We start from the raw sequence: 17,825 nt of genomic DNA on the forward strand, positions 1-17,825 counted from the left end.
ACGGTATTTCTCCTAATCTCTCTCTCGCTATTTCGATGGTATATAGCAGTAGCTTTAGGGTAATACAATTAATTGTTGCTTTATCGCTATGGGGTTGGGAAATTATACTATAGGGCCTCAACAGGATCTAATATATGACTGGAATCTATCGTAATTGATGATTTATGTAATTGATAATGAAAAAACGTTTACATCTGAAATTATAGAACAACAAATACGAATTCCAGGAACACCTACCAGTACCGGAGAAAATTGAATACAAAACACTACCGACGAGCGCCAACGCGCGCCACTTGCGTTTCGAGGAAACCAACTGTCGCATTCCAAATTGACAGTATAAAAGCAGAGAACAGCAGTTCCTCATGGCAGTTATATTTTCATGTTCAATTTGTGCAGTAGGAAAAAATAACAAATAAATAATAAAAATATTTTTTTTAGATAAATGTAAAGTGATTTAATTAACTCATTATCGTGGTGTCATCTTGTGTTGCGTAACTGCCCTTTAACTTCTGCTTGAACTCATTCTGTGGTAAGATTCTGGTCGACTCAGGCTCACCATTTGAGCAGATATTTCAGCTTTCGCAGAATGATAGGCGTTCCGAATATGTTGTCCCATAGTGCGCTACTGATGCCAAAACCTGCAAATAATAACTCACTAATAATCGGTGGACAGAGAACAAACTATCAACTGATAACTCACCTAGGTCATGATGCACAAAATGATGTTGATAGTGGTATCGTTTCATGTGGTACAAATGGCCCCCTCTGGGACTTCCATAATGGATATAGTAATGAATCATGTCATATGAGAGGTACCCTGTGTTAGAACATATTTTAAAGTGTTTCTTTATGTGGTTTTAAAGCGAAATTGTACCTATCAAACCTCCGGCGAGGACTAGCTGTGGATGCGGCAGTAGGAACCTCACCGGTTGGTAGAACAAACCGGCCAGAAGTACGGCTGGAACTGGTGGGAATACTAATCGGTATTGATCGAATGGTACCTTGTGGTGCAATCCGTGCAACAGGAAGTGGAACACATGGAGGTATTTATTTTCCCTCGGGTCGAGATGAAATACCCATCGGTGCAGTGAATATTCGAGCAGGGTCCATGCAATTGCACCGAAGGCAAGACAATAAGCAACTGTTGTGGTGAAATGGTCGGTGATGGATATCTCTTTGGAATGTTTGGACACTAGCTCTCTGACTCCCAGGTGAATAATGTAGACGATGCTGGGCACCCAGAAGGCAGGCACTACCCACCAGGGCGTTTTTGTGAGATTCTCCAGCCATACGGGTCCGAACAGCCGGAGTTCACGATCGACTGGTTTGTTCACCCATTCGACGTAATGCTTTCCGAGCGTCGGAATTTGTACCAGCATCGGTTTACTCCAGTCGACGAGGTGCTGTGGAGACGTGAAAAGAATCGCTAGAATTAACTTACGTAAAGTCATGATTTTTTGTCGTCAGGATATTCTGGAGTCACTTGTACACGCTTGTACCATGCTAAATAAACAATTACCATGCAAAATAAACTTAATTTAACATTATCCTTAAATGCGGCCAAATATACGAAAGTCATTATCATAAAAAGCTTACTTCAGTGGGAATCTGGACGCATTGATCATTTTACTACAGCGCTCCTACTGGTCAGTTCTTGAATGTTTTGACTGCAGATTTTCCGTACCGGTGCCGAATCAGAAAACAAACATATCACGTTTTTAACAAATAATGGTAATGTTAATAAATGTCGAAATCTCGGAAGTAGTCCCAGTTCTAGGGAAGGGCGTTTCGGTTGAACCTGACTGCCAGCCTAGTGAAGGTGGTGGTGTAAATATAAGTTTTGACTACTTTTTTTTGTAAGGACCAAACTTACCAAAACAACCAAACAACACTAATTTGACAACCTGGAAAGGGATCTAATGTTTATGAAATTTGCCAGGTGATTTTGGTGAGATTAAAATAAGTGTTCACTGAAAAACACCTTAACAATGAAAAAATCTACGATAAAAAAAAGAAAAAGAAGAAAAATCTAAAGATCGAACAGAAAAGATGGATTTTGGCGATTTTTCAGAGTATGAAGAATCGATCCAAAACATCGGGAATTGAAGAGGAAAAGATCGATCAGTTAAATATCGATCCAAGATCGCCCAATCCTTCTACCCACCATGGATGTGAAGGACATTGTAGCACTCTGTGATGAATTCACGCTCCAGGCACTGTTACCGACCAATGGCGCAACAGCAACGGCGCAACAGAGCAGTTAAATTTTTGTTTATTTACTGTAGTACTTGTGGAAAAATAGATTTAGGTGAATTATTTGTTTTGTTTCTTGTTTTTTATTAATAATAATGTCGTTAAATGTAAATTTTTTAATGAATTATTTATTGTATGATCTAACATTAGTTGTAAGTGTATATTGTACCAATTCCAAAATTGGATTTTGTAACGATCGACAGCCTACTTGAATAACAACGGTGGGGAAACGAAAATGAATAGATGGTGTTCCGGAAGTGAGAAGAGAGAGAGGAAGGAATGAGACAAAAGGATGAGAGAGAGAATGGATTGAGAGAGAGAAATAAACCAAAAAAGGAAGAAGGACCAAGGTATTGTGGAAAGAATATTAAGCGGCCTCGGACACTTTAGCTGGAGTTTGGGAACGATCAACACCTATACGGAAAGAGTGAAGTTTGAACTCGTTACGAAGATAATATATAGTGAGTGTTATACTCCTGGGTGTGTGATAAAGAAAAACAGGGACGTTCCGGTTCACGCCACACTGGTTCCAAGCGTGCCCATGGATTACGAATTTCCAGCCGCCCGTGCGCAGGTTAAGCGCTGCGATGAACCCAGCGATTTCTGCAACAGAACCGAAATTCGCTATCAAGTCAGCTTGTGGAATCATGATCAAGGTATGTCAGTATGTCGGATCAGTACCTCTACTCCCAAATCCTAAGGGATGTTAGGTTGTCACACGCCGAGTGGGAGATGCCCCTGAAATGACAGTTCATGCAGTATAACGATCTAAAGCACATCACCAAGACCGTCAAAAAGTAGTTCCATGATAACAAAATCGACGTCATGGAGTGTGTTACGGGAGAAAATCGACGAGTGGCGGACTAGAAACTGAAATCGAACACTTCCCGACACTTTTGTGCTTCGACCGACCAAACACTTCACTTCAGCATGTGAATTTCAGGTCACTAAATAGGTTCACAATTTCACAATTTCACTTAGATTGTTTATTTGCTACTGAACATTTTACTACAATGGTTTATTTCAACTGAACATCTCACTATTATGGTCTATTTGCCACTGAACATTTCACTACAATGATTCCTTTGCTACTGAACATTTCACTATGATGGTCTAGTTGCCAATGAACATTTCAATTCGTTAGTTTAGTTGTAACTGAACGATGTACATTTCGTGCCCTATTTATACGGTACACGCTACAGTACGTTACAGTGAATTCTATTGTTGCATTTTTGCTAGGGTATTCTAGAATATTCACGAAAAAAAATATTGACGAATTTACGTTTAATATTGCAACCAGATGGCGCAGCGAGAAAAATGAAGATGTTTTGTTTTTTTTTTGGTATGGAATTGGTTTCATTTGTTTTGAAAAATCAGAAATTTTCTACGAATTTCCCGGATTCAAGTATTCTTTATACGCTGAAAAGATTAGAAAATCATCATTTTACATTGTTTCATTCATAACATATGACGTATGACTCGGTCCAAGTGTTATAATTTACATTTTTCCTCTAGATAAATGATGGGTGGCATTTGTTGCGCTTCAAATATTGCAGATCCTTCTTGTATCGGCCGAAAGAAAGCCCCTGCATAATCAATTATATCAACCTATTGACATGATATCGATAGCTTCGTCACTATTCACAGTTTGAGCTTCTGAAAAATGTCATGAAGTTGTACTCATAACCTACATTCACTATCAAACATAGACATTTCGAAGACTATGACTTTGGTCCAATCGGGTGTTGAGACCATTGTAAATAGACAAAATATAATTTTCTTACTATTTTTTTTTTTTTTATCCAAAATATATATTTTATTAAGGCTCATATGGCGTCAGCCTAACGGGGCCGGGAGTTCAATATTTTGACAATATTTGCTTAGACTATGTTAGTAATATGTAACCGATTACTCGCGGTTGACTCGAGGTTAGTATTACAAGTGTTCTCATAATTGGTATGTCGCAGTCTTCGATGCTCTGTACGTGTGCCCGACACGGGATACTTCCTATTGGGATGCAGCTGACCATTAATCAGCAACGCCCCCCTAGTCTGTACCCCATATCTAGCGTGGTGCGTCTTTCTCGACTCGAGGAATCCAGGATAGAATGGCGGCGCAATCATCAGCTCGTGTAGAGTTGTCATGAGCGGTACAACCTTTGGCTCTTGTTGAATGATCAGTGGACTGCACAACCTTTGGCCCGTGTGTCTGTAAAGAGTGTGTGTTTGTATTGCCGCGACTAAGTAAAAGTTTATCGATCGGATAGGAGGGATATGAAACGGGGACACAACGAAGGAAACATCATTAAACGTTGACATCGGCGTTTCTGAGGAACAGGTATAGATGAAGCAGAAGATCAGGATCCCGGCTACCTAAGATATCCCGGACGGGGATATCCGATTGTCTGCCTTGTGCTCTCAGTGCTCTAGAGAGCTGAGAGCGAGCAGCATGGAACCGGATACACGACCAGACAACATGCTCGATGTCGTGGTAGCCATCGCCACAATCACAAAGATTGTTTGCTGCGAGCCCAATGCGATAGAGATGCGCGTTGAGGTTGTAGTGATTGGACATAAGCCGAGATATCACGCGAATGAAATCACGACCTACATTCAATCCCTTGAACCATGCCCTCGTCGAGACCTTAGGGATAATCGTGTGTAACCAACGACCGAACTCATCACCACTCCACATGCGCTGCCAACTTACGAGCGTATACTGACGAGGAATGTGGAAAAATTCATTATAAGCAATTTGCCTTTCAAAAAGTGTGCCTTCTAAAGCGCCCACCTTAGCTAGCGAGTCCGCTTTCTTATTCCCCGGAATCGAGCAATGAGAGGGAACCCATACTAAGGTAATCTTGAATAATTTTTCGACCAAAACACTCAATAGTTGTTTGTTTGTTGTTTTCTTACTATTCACTGATGACATTTATGTAGAAAAGATGGGATTTGGAGATAGTAAAATAACACACGAAATCTCTTTAACATGATTTATTCAATTAAATTGCCGCAACGATATTTCACGACACGACGCGAGCAGCTTTATCGAAAAAGAACTAACAGGAAGTAGTAGTACTAGAATACACAGCAAAAAGTTTTTCTTCCTCACATAAGACGAGGGATAACCAACTCGTTCCACACGGCCTCTCCTGACCTCACTTCCGACCCGGAAGTGACGACGGCTTCAAACGGTCTCCAGCGGTTGATGTTACCTTCGGGCCTTCTACTTCGTCGTCGAGCTTACGAAACTCGTACCGATCATTAGGCAAAACACTGACTATCTCGTACGGACCAAAATACCGGGGCTTCACCTTCAGGCCGACACCGAACTGCGTTCTTGGGATTGCAACGATGTAACCTATTCGATATCCTTTCGTTGGTCTACGACTGGAGTTATAATATTTCCGATTCTCGTGCTGGATTTTCTGCATTCCTTCATGTGCCATCTGCCGCAACTGGTATCTATCTACTTCAAACTGTTCTTGCATCTCCTTGATAAGTAACTCCTTGAGGATCTCATCCTCTTTTGTTCGCATCTTCACTCTGATCATCAGTTGGAATGGGGTCGTCTGTATTGCTCGCTGCCAACTGCTGTTCAGACACTTCTGGACTGAAGCAACATGCTTGAACCATTCATCGGGTTTTGCTATAGATAATTTGATCAACATTGGTATTATAATACGGTGCACCCTTTCAGCTTGACCATTTCCTCGGGGAACGCCAGTTACAATTGTGTGGAGTTCAATGCCCTCTTCTTCGCCAAATCTATTAAACTGTACTGATGTGAACGCTGCTCCACGGTCACAAATGATTCGCCTTGGGTTTCCAAATACGTCGGTAATTATTTGGAGTTTCTTTATAACTTCATCGGCAGACGTCGATTTCGTGGCAATCAACCAAACAAATTCGAAAATCCATCGATCACGTTCAAAATATAATTATATGACTTTCGAGTGGACGGCATTGGACCCAGATGATCGATATGCAGAGTGTCCATTGGTACATCACCTTTGGGAATTGATTGCAGCTCATCGTCCGGCTTTCCTCTCTTCTTTTCGCCAACGATGCAGGGAATGCACGCCGCGATACATCGCTTAACCTTCTCCTCTATGCCTTGAATGTAGTAGTCAGCCTCAATCCTCTCCTTTTTTTCTTTACACCGAAGTGTCCTCTCTCGTGCGCACAACGAATCACTTCAACCTCCATCGCTTCTGGTACGTACAATCGTCGAACTCCGTCTTTCTCCTTATAAAGCACACCATTTGAAACCGAATAGCCTTCGATTGCACCTTCCTGTTCCAGAACTATTTTAATCGCTTTCACCATTTCATCGTTGTCTTGTGCAACACGCATCTGGCACTCTCAGCAGCAGCTAACGTCAAAACGCTCACTCTCGACAGCGCATCAACGTGGGGTATCTTATCTCCTGATCGATGTTCGACAGTATAATCAAAATCCGCTAATAATCCTGCCCATCGAACAACGCGAGGATGAACCCTTTTCTTCAGCGAGGAATCTTTAAACGCCATACAATCGGTGACTACTTTAAATCTTCGACCCAACAAACTTCTTCACCGATTCAATCACTGCCAAGGCTTCCAAATCGTACGAGTGATAATTTTGCTCAGCCGGGGTCGTTAAACGGCTGTAGTAGTAACATGGGTGAAATTTACCGTCGTCGTCGCAGCGCTGCATCAAAATACCCGCTAATGCCATCTTACTCGCGTCTGTATGTACCTCTGTTTGATTATCCGGTTGGAATATTCGAGGAACTGGCGAGCGGGTTCCACTCGGCCATCATAGACAGTGTATCCGACGTATTCAACACGACATTGTAGAAAGACACACTTGTTCCAGTTGAATATCAACCCATCTTTTTCCGCGAAACTCATCACTTTCTTTAATAGTTTGAGCCCTTCTTCCTCCGTCTTGGATGGTATAATGAAATCGTCCACAAAAACCACTAAAGTACCGTCTTGTATCAAGTCTTTGAACACTTCGCTAATAAATCTTCCGAACGCAATGCCGCTGGCGCACAAACCGAACGGGGCACGCAAAAATTCATATTGGGCCTGATTCTCGAATACACTTCACGGTGGGAACGAAATAAACGGCACGCCATTGAACTACGTTTTAAGAGTTAGTGAAGCGTCGAAGATAATAATGAGTTTTCAGGCAGAATGAGCACTTTTCAAATAAAAAATCATTAATGAAAATTAACGTCAAAAATATTACCATGTTAAAAGAAATGGGTATCCTCCGGTTGAGTTTAAATTTATCTTTGCAGAAAAATTCGCTGACAAGTTGATGATTTGACAGGTCATCTTTAGTTGTGGTAGGAAAACAAAGGTTTTCATCATTGCAGCAAATGACGACTTTACTCTTCAGAGTCTTCAGAAGATAATTTAGTCGTACACGATAGTCTCGTGAAGTGAAGTTAACAAAAACCATCAATTTTTTTTTTCTCATTTTGTATTTTATTTTCCCATGCAGAATTGGAAATTTCGCGCGGTCAAATGTGAGATGGAACAGACTTTAATCCACTCAAATTGCGCCCAATCGAAAAATATTGTTCAGAGGATGGTGGAATATACAGGAAAGATGACATGGGATTGGGTGCGGTGGAATACGTCCATTTTTACCACTTAACATTTTTTCCGATGTCAATTCCAAGTTGACCAGACTTTATGACTGAGCTGCTGTCATCCGGGTGTCATCAATTATGAACTGATGAAACCGAGTCAACATATCACGATAGAGTTTTACAGACAACCATTGACTGGGCTTAAGCGAGCACTGACCGAGAAGTGAACACAATATGTGAGTAGACACGTGCATTAATATTACATATGCCTCATGTTGCTTCAAGCGGTCAAGGAAATTATGTACTGGACGTCTAGAACTTGTCCCTTTTGACTTCTACAGTACTTTGAATGACAGGTTCTTTTAATAATGTATCCACATGAGGTCATTTTTTATCACGGTTCCAAACTTTTCCATAAAAGAGCTTGTGATTGAAAGTATTTCCTGAATACTGAATGCAGAACGACAATTAATTTATCCCGATTATTTTCTCCGAATAGGCTTCTCTCAGGAAATACCTAAATGATTAAATTACATTGCACATTGCTGTAGTTTTGTTGTTTTTGTTCACCTATTCTCGTTTTGTCAATATTAATACATCATCAATAAAAAAATTAAATCAGATACATACTATCACCTCCACCACGTTACAGTTGGGTAATTGAATGACAAGTTTCACGGAATCGTATCGCTCCTCGATTAGTTTATCACTTATAATGTGACTCAACATTCGATTTGAAGATAAGACTATCATGTTGCGAAATGTCTGTTATCCCAATAATGCATCGTTCACGTCTCAATTCAACCTCTCGACACTCCATAATCACACTTACCTCCATACTCTCATCGATAACACCCTCGCGGATAACTTCGCTCGTTCCGTTCGACCGTTTGCCTTCGCTGAATTCATGCTGTGTGCCGTTAGCGTGGCCATTGTTATAGGTGGTGGTGGAGCTGCTATCGTTGTTGTTCTTATCACAGATTTTGTATTCTCTCATCAGATATTTAGCGGACGACGAGTGGCCGGGAGCTTTATCGAACCGTTCCTGCATGTCCCGGTTGTGTAAACCCTTGAGGGTGTTCACTCCGCCCGGATGTTTGTGGGCGAAATCGGTCAAATCATACGTGGCATCCTTGTAGCGAACTAGCAGGGGACTTCCATTTGCCATTTTTGTGTTTTATTCCTTTTCTTGAATGGGAATGTGATTTGGGGATGTGAATTAAAATTCCTGGAAAGAAAATAGGAGAGAGAAATATCACTTTTAAAATAATCATGAGTTTATCAAGTTGTACGTGTACTAGAAAATTGTGATCTCGTCACAAGACACGACACGATTTTTCTTACCGTCGTGCACACATCATCCTGACTGGTATTAGTCCTTGTGCCACGAGCCGTTTGAATAATTTATCTGAATTGGCGATCCTTAGCCGACCATGAGGTACACTTGATTTATATCGATAGTATTACTATCGTGGTGGCAATCAATATCAGCTGTGACCCCGCATATTCATATGGAATCAAGCATCTAGTGTTCGAACATTTGGGTTATTGCTGATTACCATATCATGTAGGGGAAGTAATATGCGGTAGATTGGTTTGGTTACGTGAATCGGTAGTGCGGTTTTTACATTCCTTGTTATGTGTTGTTCAAACACTGCAACTGTTTGCTACCGATGATTTTGCAATGCTGTTGAATATTTAAATGACTATTGATTCAAGTGAATGAGATACTAGAGATTTTATAAAAACGGGACTTTCTGGCTTAACACTCGTGGGTCGTGGACATAATAGACTTTAATGTTGCCTTAAATGTAATGAAGGTTTGAAAAACAATCCTACGATGAATTTTTGTAGAAGTTCAACTACAAAAATGCATCGACGGCCTTATCAGATGATTTGCTACAGCCCTGGCGAGAACTGTGATACGACTACGTCCGATACTTTGTTCGTACTGGCAATTTCTCCCTAGAGCGCAAAGAAGTAGGACATCGTGAGACACGTTGTTTCCACCGGTAATAGTCGATCCGGCATTTTTCTTTCTTTAGGAGAATGACCGAAGAGTCGATAGGAAGCCTGGCTATGATCGTCCGACAGTGCAGAGCAACCGTAAAGTGCAGAGAAGCTGGAGAGGGAGACCTAGAGCAAGGTAGCCTCATCGTCCCTCGCCTTGGGCCGGGAGATCGGAGCAACTGACCAAACAATGAACAAGTACATGGCTAAAATTGCCATTTTTATGCGACAGCGTCAGTCTAGGTCGGCCGTGTCTGAGCAGCAGGCAATCAACCAGAGAGCGGCTGACTGCAAAACACTGGAGAAGATGAACCGGCTGAATATAGACGTTGTACCGAAGTCCGCCAACCCTCCCAAAGTCCCCCGGCTGCGACCGTTAGAAAATTGCTGGGCGAACCACAAACATTAAATTATCTTATGTAATTTTTCATCGCCATCTGAAATTTGTCCATTTTTTTAATGCATATGTTAAGACGTGAATGAAATTTAAAAAAAAATATAGCAGAAATATTCACGGTCAGAAGGTTAGGCTGTCTTTTTGGTGGGACCAGCACCTGAACGGTTACAATACGAGCAAAGACACGATAAAATTATTTTGCAGCATGACAATGCTCGACCGCATGTCGCGAAACCGGTCGAAAAAACGTGGAAACGTTGAAATGAGAGGCCCTATCCCACCCGCCGTATTCTCCAGACATTGCTCCGTCCGATTACTACATTTTTCGATTGATGCAACATAGCCTGGTTGACCAGCACATCTCCAATTTTGATGAAGTCAATCATACCATCATAGGATAAGTAAACGTTAGATTTCCTACAAAAACATATAAATCTTTTGAATCTTTTGAATCTTTTGAAGAAAGAATAGATGATTATTCCTCACTAATATATTAAAAACCTGGCAGATAGATTTCGAAGCAGCTAAAAGCATTTGAAACGAAGAAGGGTTATCATATCGAACATTGAATTCTGAAATTGATCAACAACTTCAAAATCGAATTGACAAGTACATTGCTAAAATGGACATTTTCATGCGGAAGCGTCAGTCTAGGTCGGCTGTGTCTGAGCAGCAGGCAATCACCCAGAGAGCGGCTGACTGCAAAACACTGGAGGAGATGGACCGGCTGAATATAGACGTTGTACCGAAGTCCGCCAACCCTCCCAAAGTCCCCCGGCTGCGACCGTTAGAAAATTGCTGGGCGAACCACAAACATTGAATTATCTTATGTAATTTTTTGTTCATTTTTTAATGCATACTTGTCCTTTTATCCGTCAAGTGGCTTTTAAGATCGTTTTTGTAAAAAATCTGATGGTTTCTAACTTTGTGGTGGAGTATCAATATCTTTTTAGTAATGGTAAAGTAATCATATGCGAACTTATTAGGTGTACCGGTAAGTTTCTTTGGTTCTACAACAGATAACTTGACTATTATTCCAGTGAATCACATTTCCATACATTCGTTGGCAAGCTACTGTCATTGCGCGTCTTTTCCAGTATATGTCAAAAAGTTGAAGCGTAAACAACATAGTTTTTTGCCACATCGAATATGTCGATTTTCGTACCAACGAGAGTGTTTTTGAGGGGAGTGTTACTTCATTACTTCAATATGAAGAAAAAAGCTGCAGAAAGTCATCGCATTTTGGTGGAAGTTTATGGTGACCATTTCAGTTTCAGACGTGGCACGGTTTAAAAGACTTGGAAGACGAAGAACGAAGAACGATGGTTTTTTGTATCGAATAGTTACTGGCGATGTAACGTGGGTCCATTACGACAATTCTAAACGTCGGGTAGCGTAAGGGTACCCCGGCCCATGCATTAACATCGACGGCCGCGCGGAATATTCACGGCCAGAAGGTTAGGCAGTCTTTTTGGTGGGACTGGCTGGGTGTGGTGTACCATGAGCTGCTAAAACCGAATGAAACCATTACGGAGGACCTCTACTGACGACAATTGATGGGTTTGAACCGTGCACTGAACGGCCACAATACGAGCAAAGACATTATAAAGTTATTTTGCATCACGACAATGCTCGCTCGCATGCCGCGAAACCGGTCAAAACATACATGAAACGCTGAAATGGGAGGCCCTATCGCACCCGCCGTATTTTCCAGACATTGCTCCGTCCGATTACTACATTTTTCGATTGATGCAACATAGCCTGGTTGACCAGCACTTCGCCAATTTTGATGAAGTCAAAAATTGGATCGGTTCGTGGTTAGCCCACAAACCGGCCGATTATTTCCGCAAAGGGATCCGTGAATTGCCAGAAAGATGGGAAAAAGTTGTGACCTGCGATAGGCAATACTTTGAATATTGAATTTGTAACTATTTTTGCAGAACAAAGCATTAATTTTTGAAAAAAAAAAATTATAGGAGGTTGTGTCCAAGATACGACCGCATTGTTAACGTAGAACTACACTGTTATTTTATATATGTCGCTTGTTCATACCTTTGGATATTATTCTATGATGTTGTGAAATTTTAGAAACATCCATGCCTTCGCAAAACAATATACTAGCTGATCGTATGTCGTCATTTATTTCATACCTCGAACGCTATTCCGGTGGCCTTTTTCGCAATTGAAATAGACTCGATTATATACATGTTGCACCAGCACCATTATTCCACATCTCATAATTACATCAATATATCTTTGGCACCGCATGGAAACAACAACAATGACAACACTTGCAAGTATCAAATATCATGCTACATGTTATTTAGTATTGGAATCGCACCTCGAGGCATCGTTCGTACAACGTAAACCAAGCGCCAAACAAGCGTTCGCCATAGCATGCATACAGAGCCATACATTGGTGGCTTGAAACTACTAGGAATATAAATACTTCTCATCGTTTTACGCTATTCTCAAAAGAAACGCTTCTGTTAATATTACTGGCATCGAAAAAAGTTGCATTACTTTCTCATGCTCGAGAGAAGCGCAGCTGACACCCTTAGTGGAGGAAGTTTTGCTACTGGCAAGCGAAACCTAATCACATACAAAATTCCAGAACGTCATTCACTTTCTTGGTGACTAAACAAGTGAAATAAACTCTGTTTGTTAATAACAACCTTTTGGAGTAGTAGCAGTAGCAATGCTTCATTATAGTCAATATTAGCGCAAATGTAATCCTAGTTGAAGGCTGTTTTGCGACTGGCACGCGAACCCAAATAACTTATAACATTCCAGTAAGACATTCAAGATGCTTGGTATTCCCCAAATAATTTTTCGGCGCACAACCTTAACGCTTGCTTCGCCATAACGTCAGTTCAATGCATTGATGCGTTCTCAAGGGCACCAACGAAGCCCTTATGATGACGGAAAACAAACTATGTTAACTGCTTGGAAAAAAGACTGAATTATGCCACACAGCTTGTATTCTGATGTAACACCCATCAATGCGAATTCGCTGATGAGTTTGTCAAGAGCGATCGCCTTCACCACCAGCGGGGGGAGCTTGATTTTGGTTGCTGCCTGGGTAACGGCGTTTACATTTTCGACCGACGCGCCGAAATCGCCTACTCCGGTGTTATTCGATGCGGTGTCCCACTCGCGAGGGCTCGGTTAAGTGTGAGCGCTTTTCACTGCACCAACATCGCGTGCATCATTAGATGACGCTTGCCTCGAACTTTTATTGCCCCTGGCAATGCGTTCGTTTTTTGCAGGGCTCGAGCCTGCATTCCTCTTCTTCTTACTCATCACACAATACGCGAAGCGTCCAATTTATGACGCGGAAAAAAACACACGATACGAATAACGCGAAACGAAAACTTGATTCCTGATGCAAAAAAGTAGTTACCCCATCAATGGACGGCTTTTTTTTCTACCCATCGTGAACTCAAACCAACGAACTTAGACATTTATCAAGTATGCTATGAAATTCCTCGCGTTAGTATTAGTTAGTATTAGGCGTGCAAAATAGCTCACACACAGCACGCTAGAAGAAACAGAAGAAGAAGAAGAAGAAGAAGAAGAAGAAGAAGAAGAATATGACGCATATGACGTACCATACCCTCTTGGTCCCACCACAAATAGAACATCGTCTTCCAGTCGAAACTATTGGTTTCAACCGCTTTTTTCTTAAAATGAAAGGACTTAAGTAGCGAACACCGCAAACGCTCTTATTCGGAACGAAACTCGACATTTTTAACACGCTGAAAAACTCTAAAAACTCACATGGTTTTAGAGTTTATTGTTAACTGAAAAACAAAATGACATGAATGTCAAATCGAAGGAATGCATTCACCCGTTCCTAGAAGGGTTCTTAAACATCAACCGGATAATTTTAACTCGCACACCTATCAAACAGATCAACAAAACTTACAAAAATTCTGAATGTCAAATCCATCAGAAAATTGCCTTTTGCTGATGTGATTTGTCTGGAGTCTCATCACTCAGCTAGGAGCAGTTAGCAATCGAACTATCGAATGAATTTTCTAACAACCAAAACACCACCACCGACGATATGGTCAACAATGAGCGCAATGGGTAGATAAATTCCATAAATTATCGAATGTAATTAATATCATGAATGAACATTGTACTCTCCGTATTCGGAAAATGGTTTTAATTCTTTATTGTCGGGAAATTTAGACAGATTCGGTAAACCAAGTTAACAGAAAGTAGTCCGATGACGTCCGATGAGTATTCATAAATGCCAATCATTTTCCAAATCGTCACTTCAATCACTAGATTAGAAAACTTTTTTCTTATAACATCGTTCCGATAGAATGACTCACACTACTTTATTTGTAATCGATAGCCAAACAATAAACTGGAGGACATAAAATGCAGTGTTATCTTATGGAGTCATAGTCATCCGACATTGGTAAGTGCGAGAAAAAAAAACTAAAACTTTCGTTCCGGGGATATTATATGTTTACAAGCTGATATAGCCACTTTACATTGTGGTGTGTCAATATGACTTTTTTTTTTGACGTAGGATTACGTCTTTCGGGAACATATTGGGGTACAAATTGAAAATCAAAAATCGAACACATCGTGAAAATTGTCCAATTTCAAACGCTTATTGCTCAGTCATTTCACGATGGATTGATGTAATTTTTGCGTCAATCGATTTCGGCACTCCATAACAATTTTTTATATTGAATAAAATAATATATGTCATGAAACTAACTATCGAACAATTGAAAAATCTCAACCCCTATCCTAACGGAAATATCCACTTCCAATTGATCGAAATTGACGACACATGCGGCGGTTCCCTAACAGAGACATCAAAACCAAGCTGCCTGGGGGAAATCGACATTGCAAATATATGAAAGTAGGGGGAGCTTTTGTTCCCACCGAAATGTGTTCCCTAACAGAGACATCAAAACTAAGGTGCCCGAGGGAAATCGGCATTGCAAATATATGCAAGTCAGGGGCATTTTTATATTGCAAGTAGGGTGAGTGATATGATTAGTTCTAGCAAATAAAATTTAAATTTGGAACTTTAATGTTGGTTGCTTCGTGAAATTTTATATCAATGACCGATAGTGTATTGTGAAAAATTTAGCACAAGTGTAATTGTAAAATTATATATGGTAGCAGTTGTGTTAAAAAAGATTAGATTTATGAGACGATTTGTTTCAATTTTCATAAATAAAAACCAAGGCATGTCCCCGCTCGAGAACGGGTCATTCGGTTTAAGCTGTCTGTTTTGATGTGTTCATTTTCATCCAAGGAAAGTTTATGCGGCGATAAAAAATTGAAAAAGTGAAGAAATATTCGCAAAGTGATTTCTCATATGCTCTACATATAGGGGGTTATTCTGAGAGTCAAGTCGGTATAAGTGACATTTTTCCCTTCGGAGTTATATGACAATTCTCACCCAATTCTAAGAGTCGGGCGACTCGGAAGTACAATGAGAAATGAGAAGAGTTCATTGCATCTGGTATTTTTTGAATTACGCCGATTCTCAGAATACAAACACTTGCGCAAATTGTTTGTCACGTCGTGAAGCGACTCTCGGAATAGACCCCATAGTATTAGGTAGAGCAAGTCCAATTAAAATTCGCATTGGGTTGAATAAACACTTAGAAAGTAAAAATTATAAAACAAAATTATTTTTTTCTTTTCAAATATGTTTTCTCTATATTAAAGTAACATGTTTTCACTGATGAGAGAAATTGATAATTGTGTTCGGTATTGGTAATTATCTTATATTACATTGGTGAGTTTTTTTTCCTTATTTCATCCATACATCTAGGATTACAGAGGGCGGTTTTCATCATATCTCATTCCACTTCGGCATCTTCTATCTGATACGCACCACCCAACGACTTGACTGGCCACCATATCATTATCAAAGAATTTAACGATGTAATTCTTCAAACATACCCAAAATCAACAGATAGCCTAACGGAATCCTACGTCAACTATGCGGTTGTGGCTCGGACACAACCCTCCTGTGACTTTTTATATCAATCTCCATATGCAGTCTCTAATCAGTGCCGCTAATTGTCATTAGCGACTACAGTAGCTCAGATATTTGTTTCATGAAGTTGTTGAACTGTATTCACTCAATGTGCATTTTTTAAACATAAATTATTATTGAATACGCATTTTGTTTCTCTGTTAATACACGGAAATCGTGCATTATATTCACTTTCCAATTAGGAATTTTCATGATTTAATTTTTGTTCTTATTTCCACAATTCACAAGCGATAACGAGTCAGTTATCCAGACCGTTATTCAGCTGGGTTGATCCATCCCACGATGTCACACGTTAGCGTTGATGTGCACGATCAGATCCGTAATAAATTTCTTCACATTGAGACTTATCTTTATCACAGTCCTTATCTTTAGCACCTGCACAAATTATTCAATCGTACTATCCCGGATTGATAAGATTTGTTGGGATATGACATTCCACAGAAAAAAAACTCTACCCAAAAGTATTGAATCAACTTACATTAGAACCACTCGTCAATACTTCAACCCCGTCAACCGAGGCGTCCGTCTTTGGCAACTGCTAACCGCTCGGCGTTCAAATCATCACTGTGATGGAGATCGCATGGTCGCATGGTATTGTATACTCTCCATATCTAGCCGCGTACCTGACCGAGTGCGATTGTGTTTATATCCGACTTCAATCCTAAAATTTCACAACATATACACATATCCGGGAGCGGCCAGATATTTCAGCCACCTTAACCGGGGACATCCTAGGGCGGACAGGGACAGGGAGCATAAAACGTTTGTGTGCACTTATTTCAGCTTCGTAATCACCATGCTGCATAACTGATAAGATAGCACGGGTCGCAGATGGGAGATATTGGTTGGCTGGTGATGAGTAATGGGCTCTGGAGTTTGGGGAACGTATTTGGATACAGAGAGCATCTTTAACGGTGATGTAGCGGGTATAGATGAAGAAGGAAAGGGTCCAGTGACTAGTCATCGAATTCTGGAAGGCCCAACGGGCAGTAGGGTTTTGCAGATGGTACTGCTCATATTTGTTTTCCTAGCAGAAATCAGAGACCTTTTTTGTTTTTTATTAAAGAAACTTTCGGCTTCCTGGGTTGGTTTGTCTCTGAAATCAGAGACCAGAAATATGATACAAACAAACGAGAACAGCTGTTGAAGGCTTGATTAATTGAATGAGTGGCTGACCAAACGTACCGTTTTGAACGGGACAGTAACGTATTTTCCACCTTTTTGATCGGCCCATTTTTTTATCGATATGTACCGTATATTGAGAATGAAGAAAAAATATTCATTTCTTTGCCATTATTTTCATTAACAAAGTGCTATAAAATTAACCTTTTCTGCTGCCCTGAGTTTTATTCATGTGGTTAAGCCCTTTTTACTCTAATAAAAAGAGATACGTAATTTGAAATTTTTGAAAAATATGATTTTTTATGGTTTTTTGTCGTCATTTTTTATAGAAGCCAGATATCAAAAAACTGAAAAGAGTACCAAATAGAATCAAGAATTGAGCCTAAACAAGGCTCGAGGTCATCTTAGCGTGAT

General features: G+C 40.4%; 1 protein-coding gene across 1 annotated transcript; it reads right to left on the reverse strand.

Moving 5' to 3' along the window:
- Positions 1 to 382: 382 nt before the first annotated feature.
- LOC129771111 (uncharacterized) lies at positions 383 to 16,883 on the reverse strand. Its single transcript, XM_055774454.1, has 5 exons — positions 16,768 to 16,883; positions 8,672 to 9,067; positions 875 to 1,403; positions 701 to 817; positions 383 to 638 (listed from the first exon to the last, which is right to left on the reverse strand). The coding sequence occupies exons 2-5, from the start codon at positions 9,005 to 9,007 to the stop codon at positions 553 to 555; spliced, it is 1,068 nt and encodes a 355-aa protein (XP_055630429.1). The 5' UTR covers positions 9,008 to 9,067; positions 16,768 to 16,883; the 3' UTR covers positions 383 to 552.
- Positions 16,884 to 17,825: the final 942 nt, after the last annotated feature.

The sequence above is a fragment of the Toxorhynchites rutilus genome, chromosome 2, assembly GCF_029784135.1.
Source record: "Toxorhynchites rutilus septentrionalis strain SRP chromosome 2, ASM2978413v1, whole genome shotgun sequence".
Taxonomy (NCBI): Eukaryota; Metazoa; Arthropoda; class Insecta; order Diptera; family Culicidae; genus Toxorhynchites; species Toxorhynchites rutilus.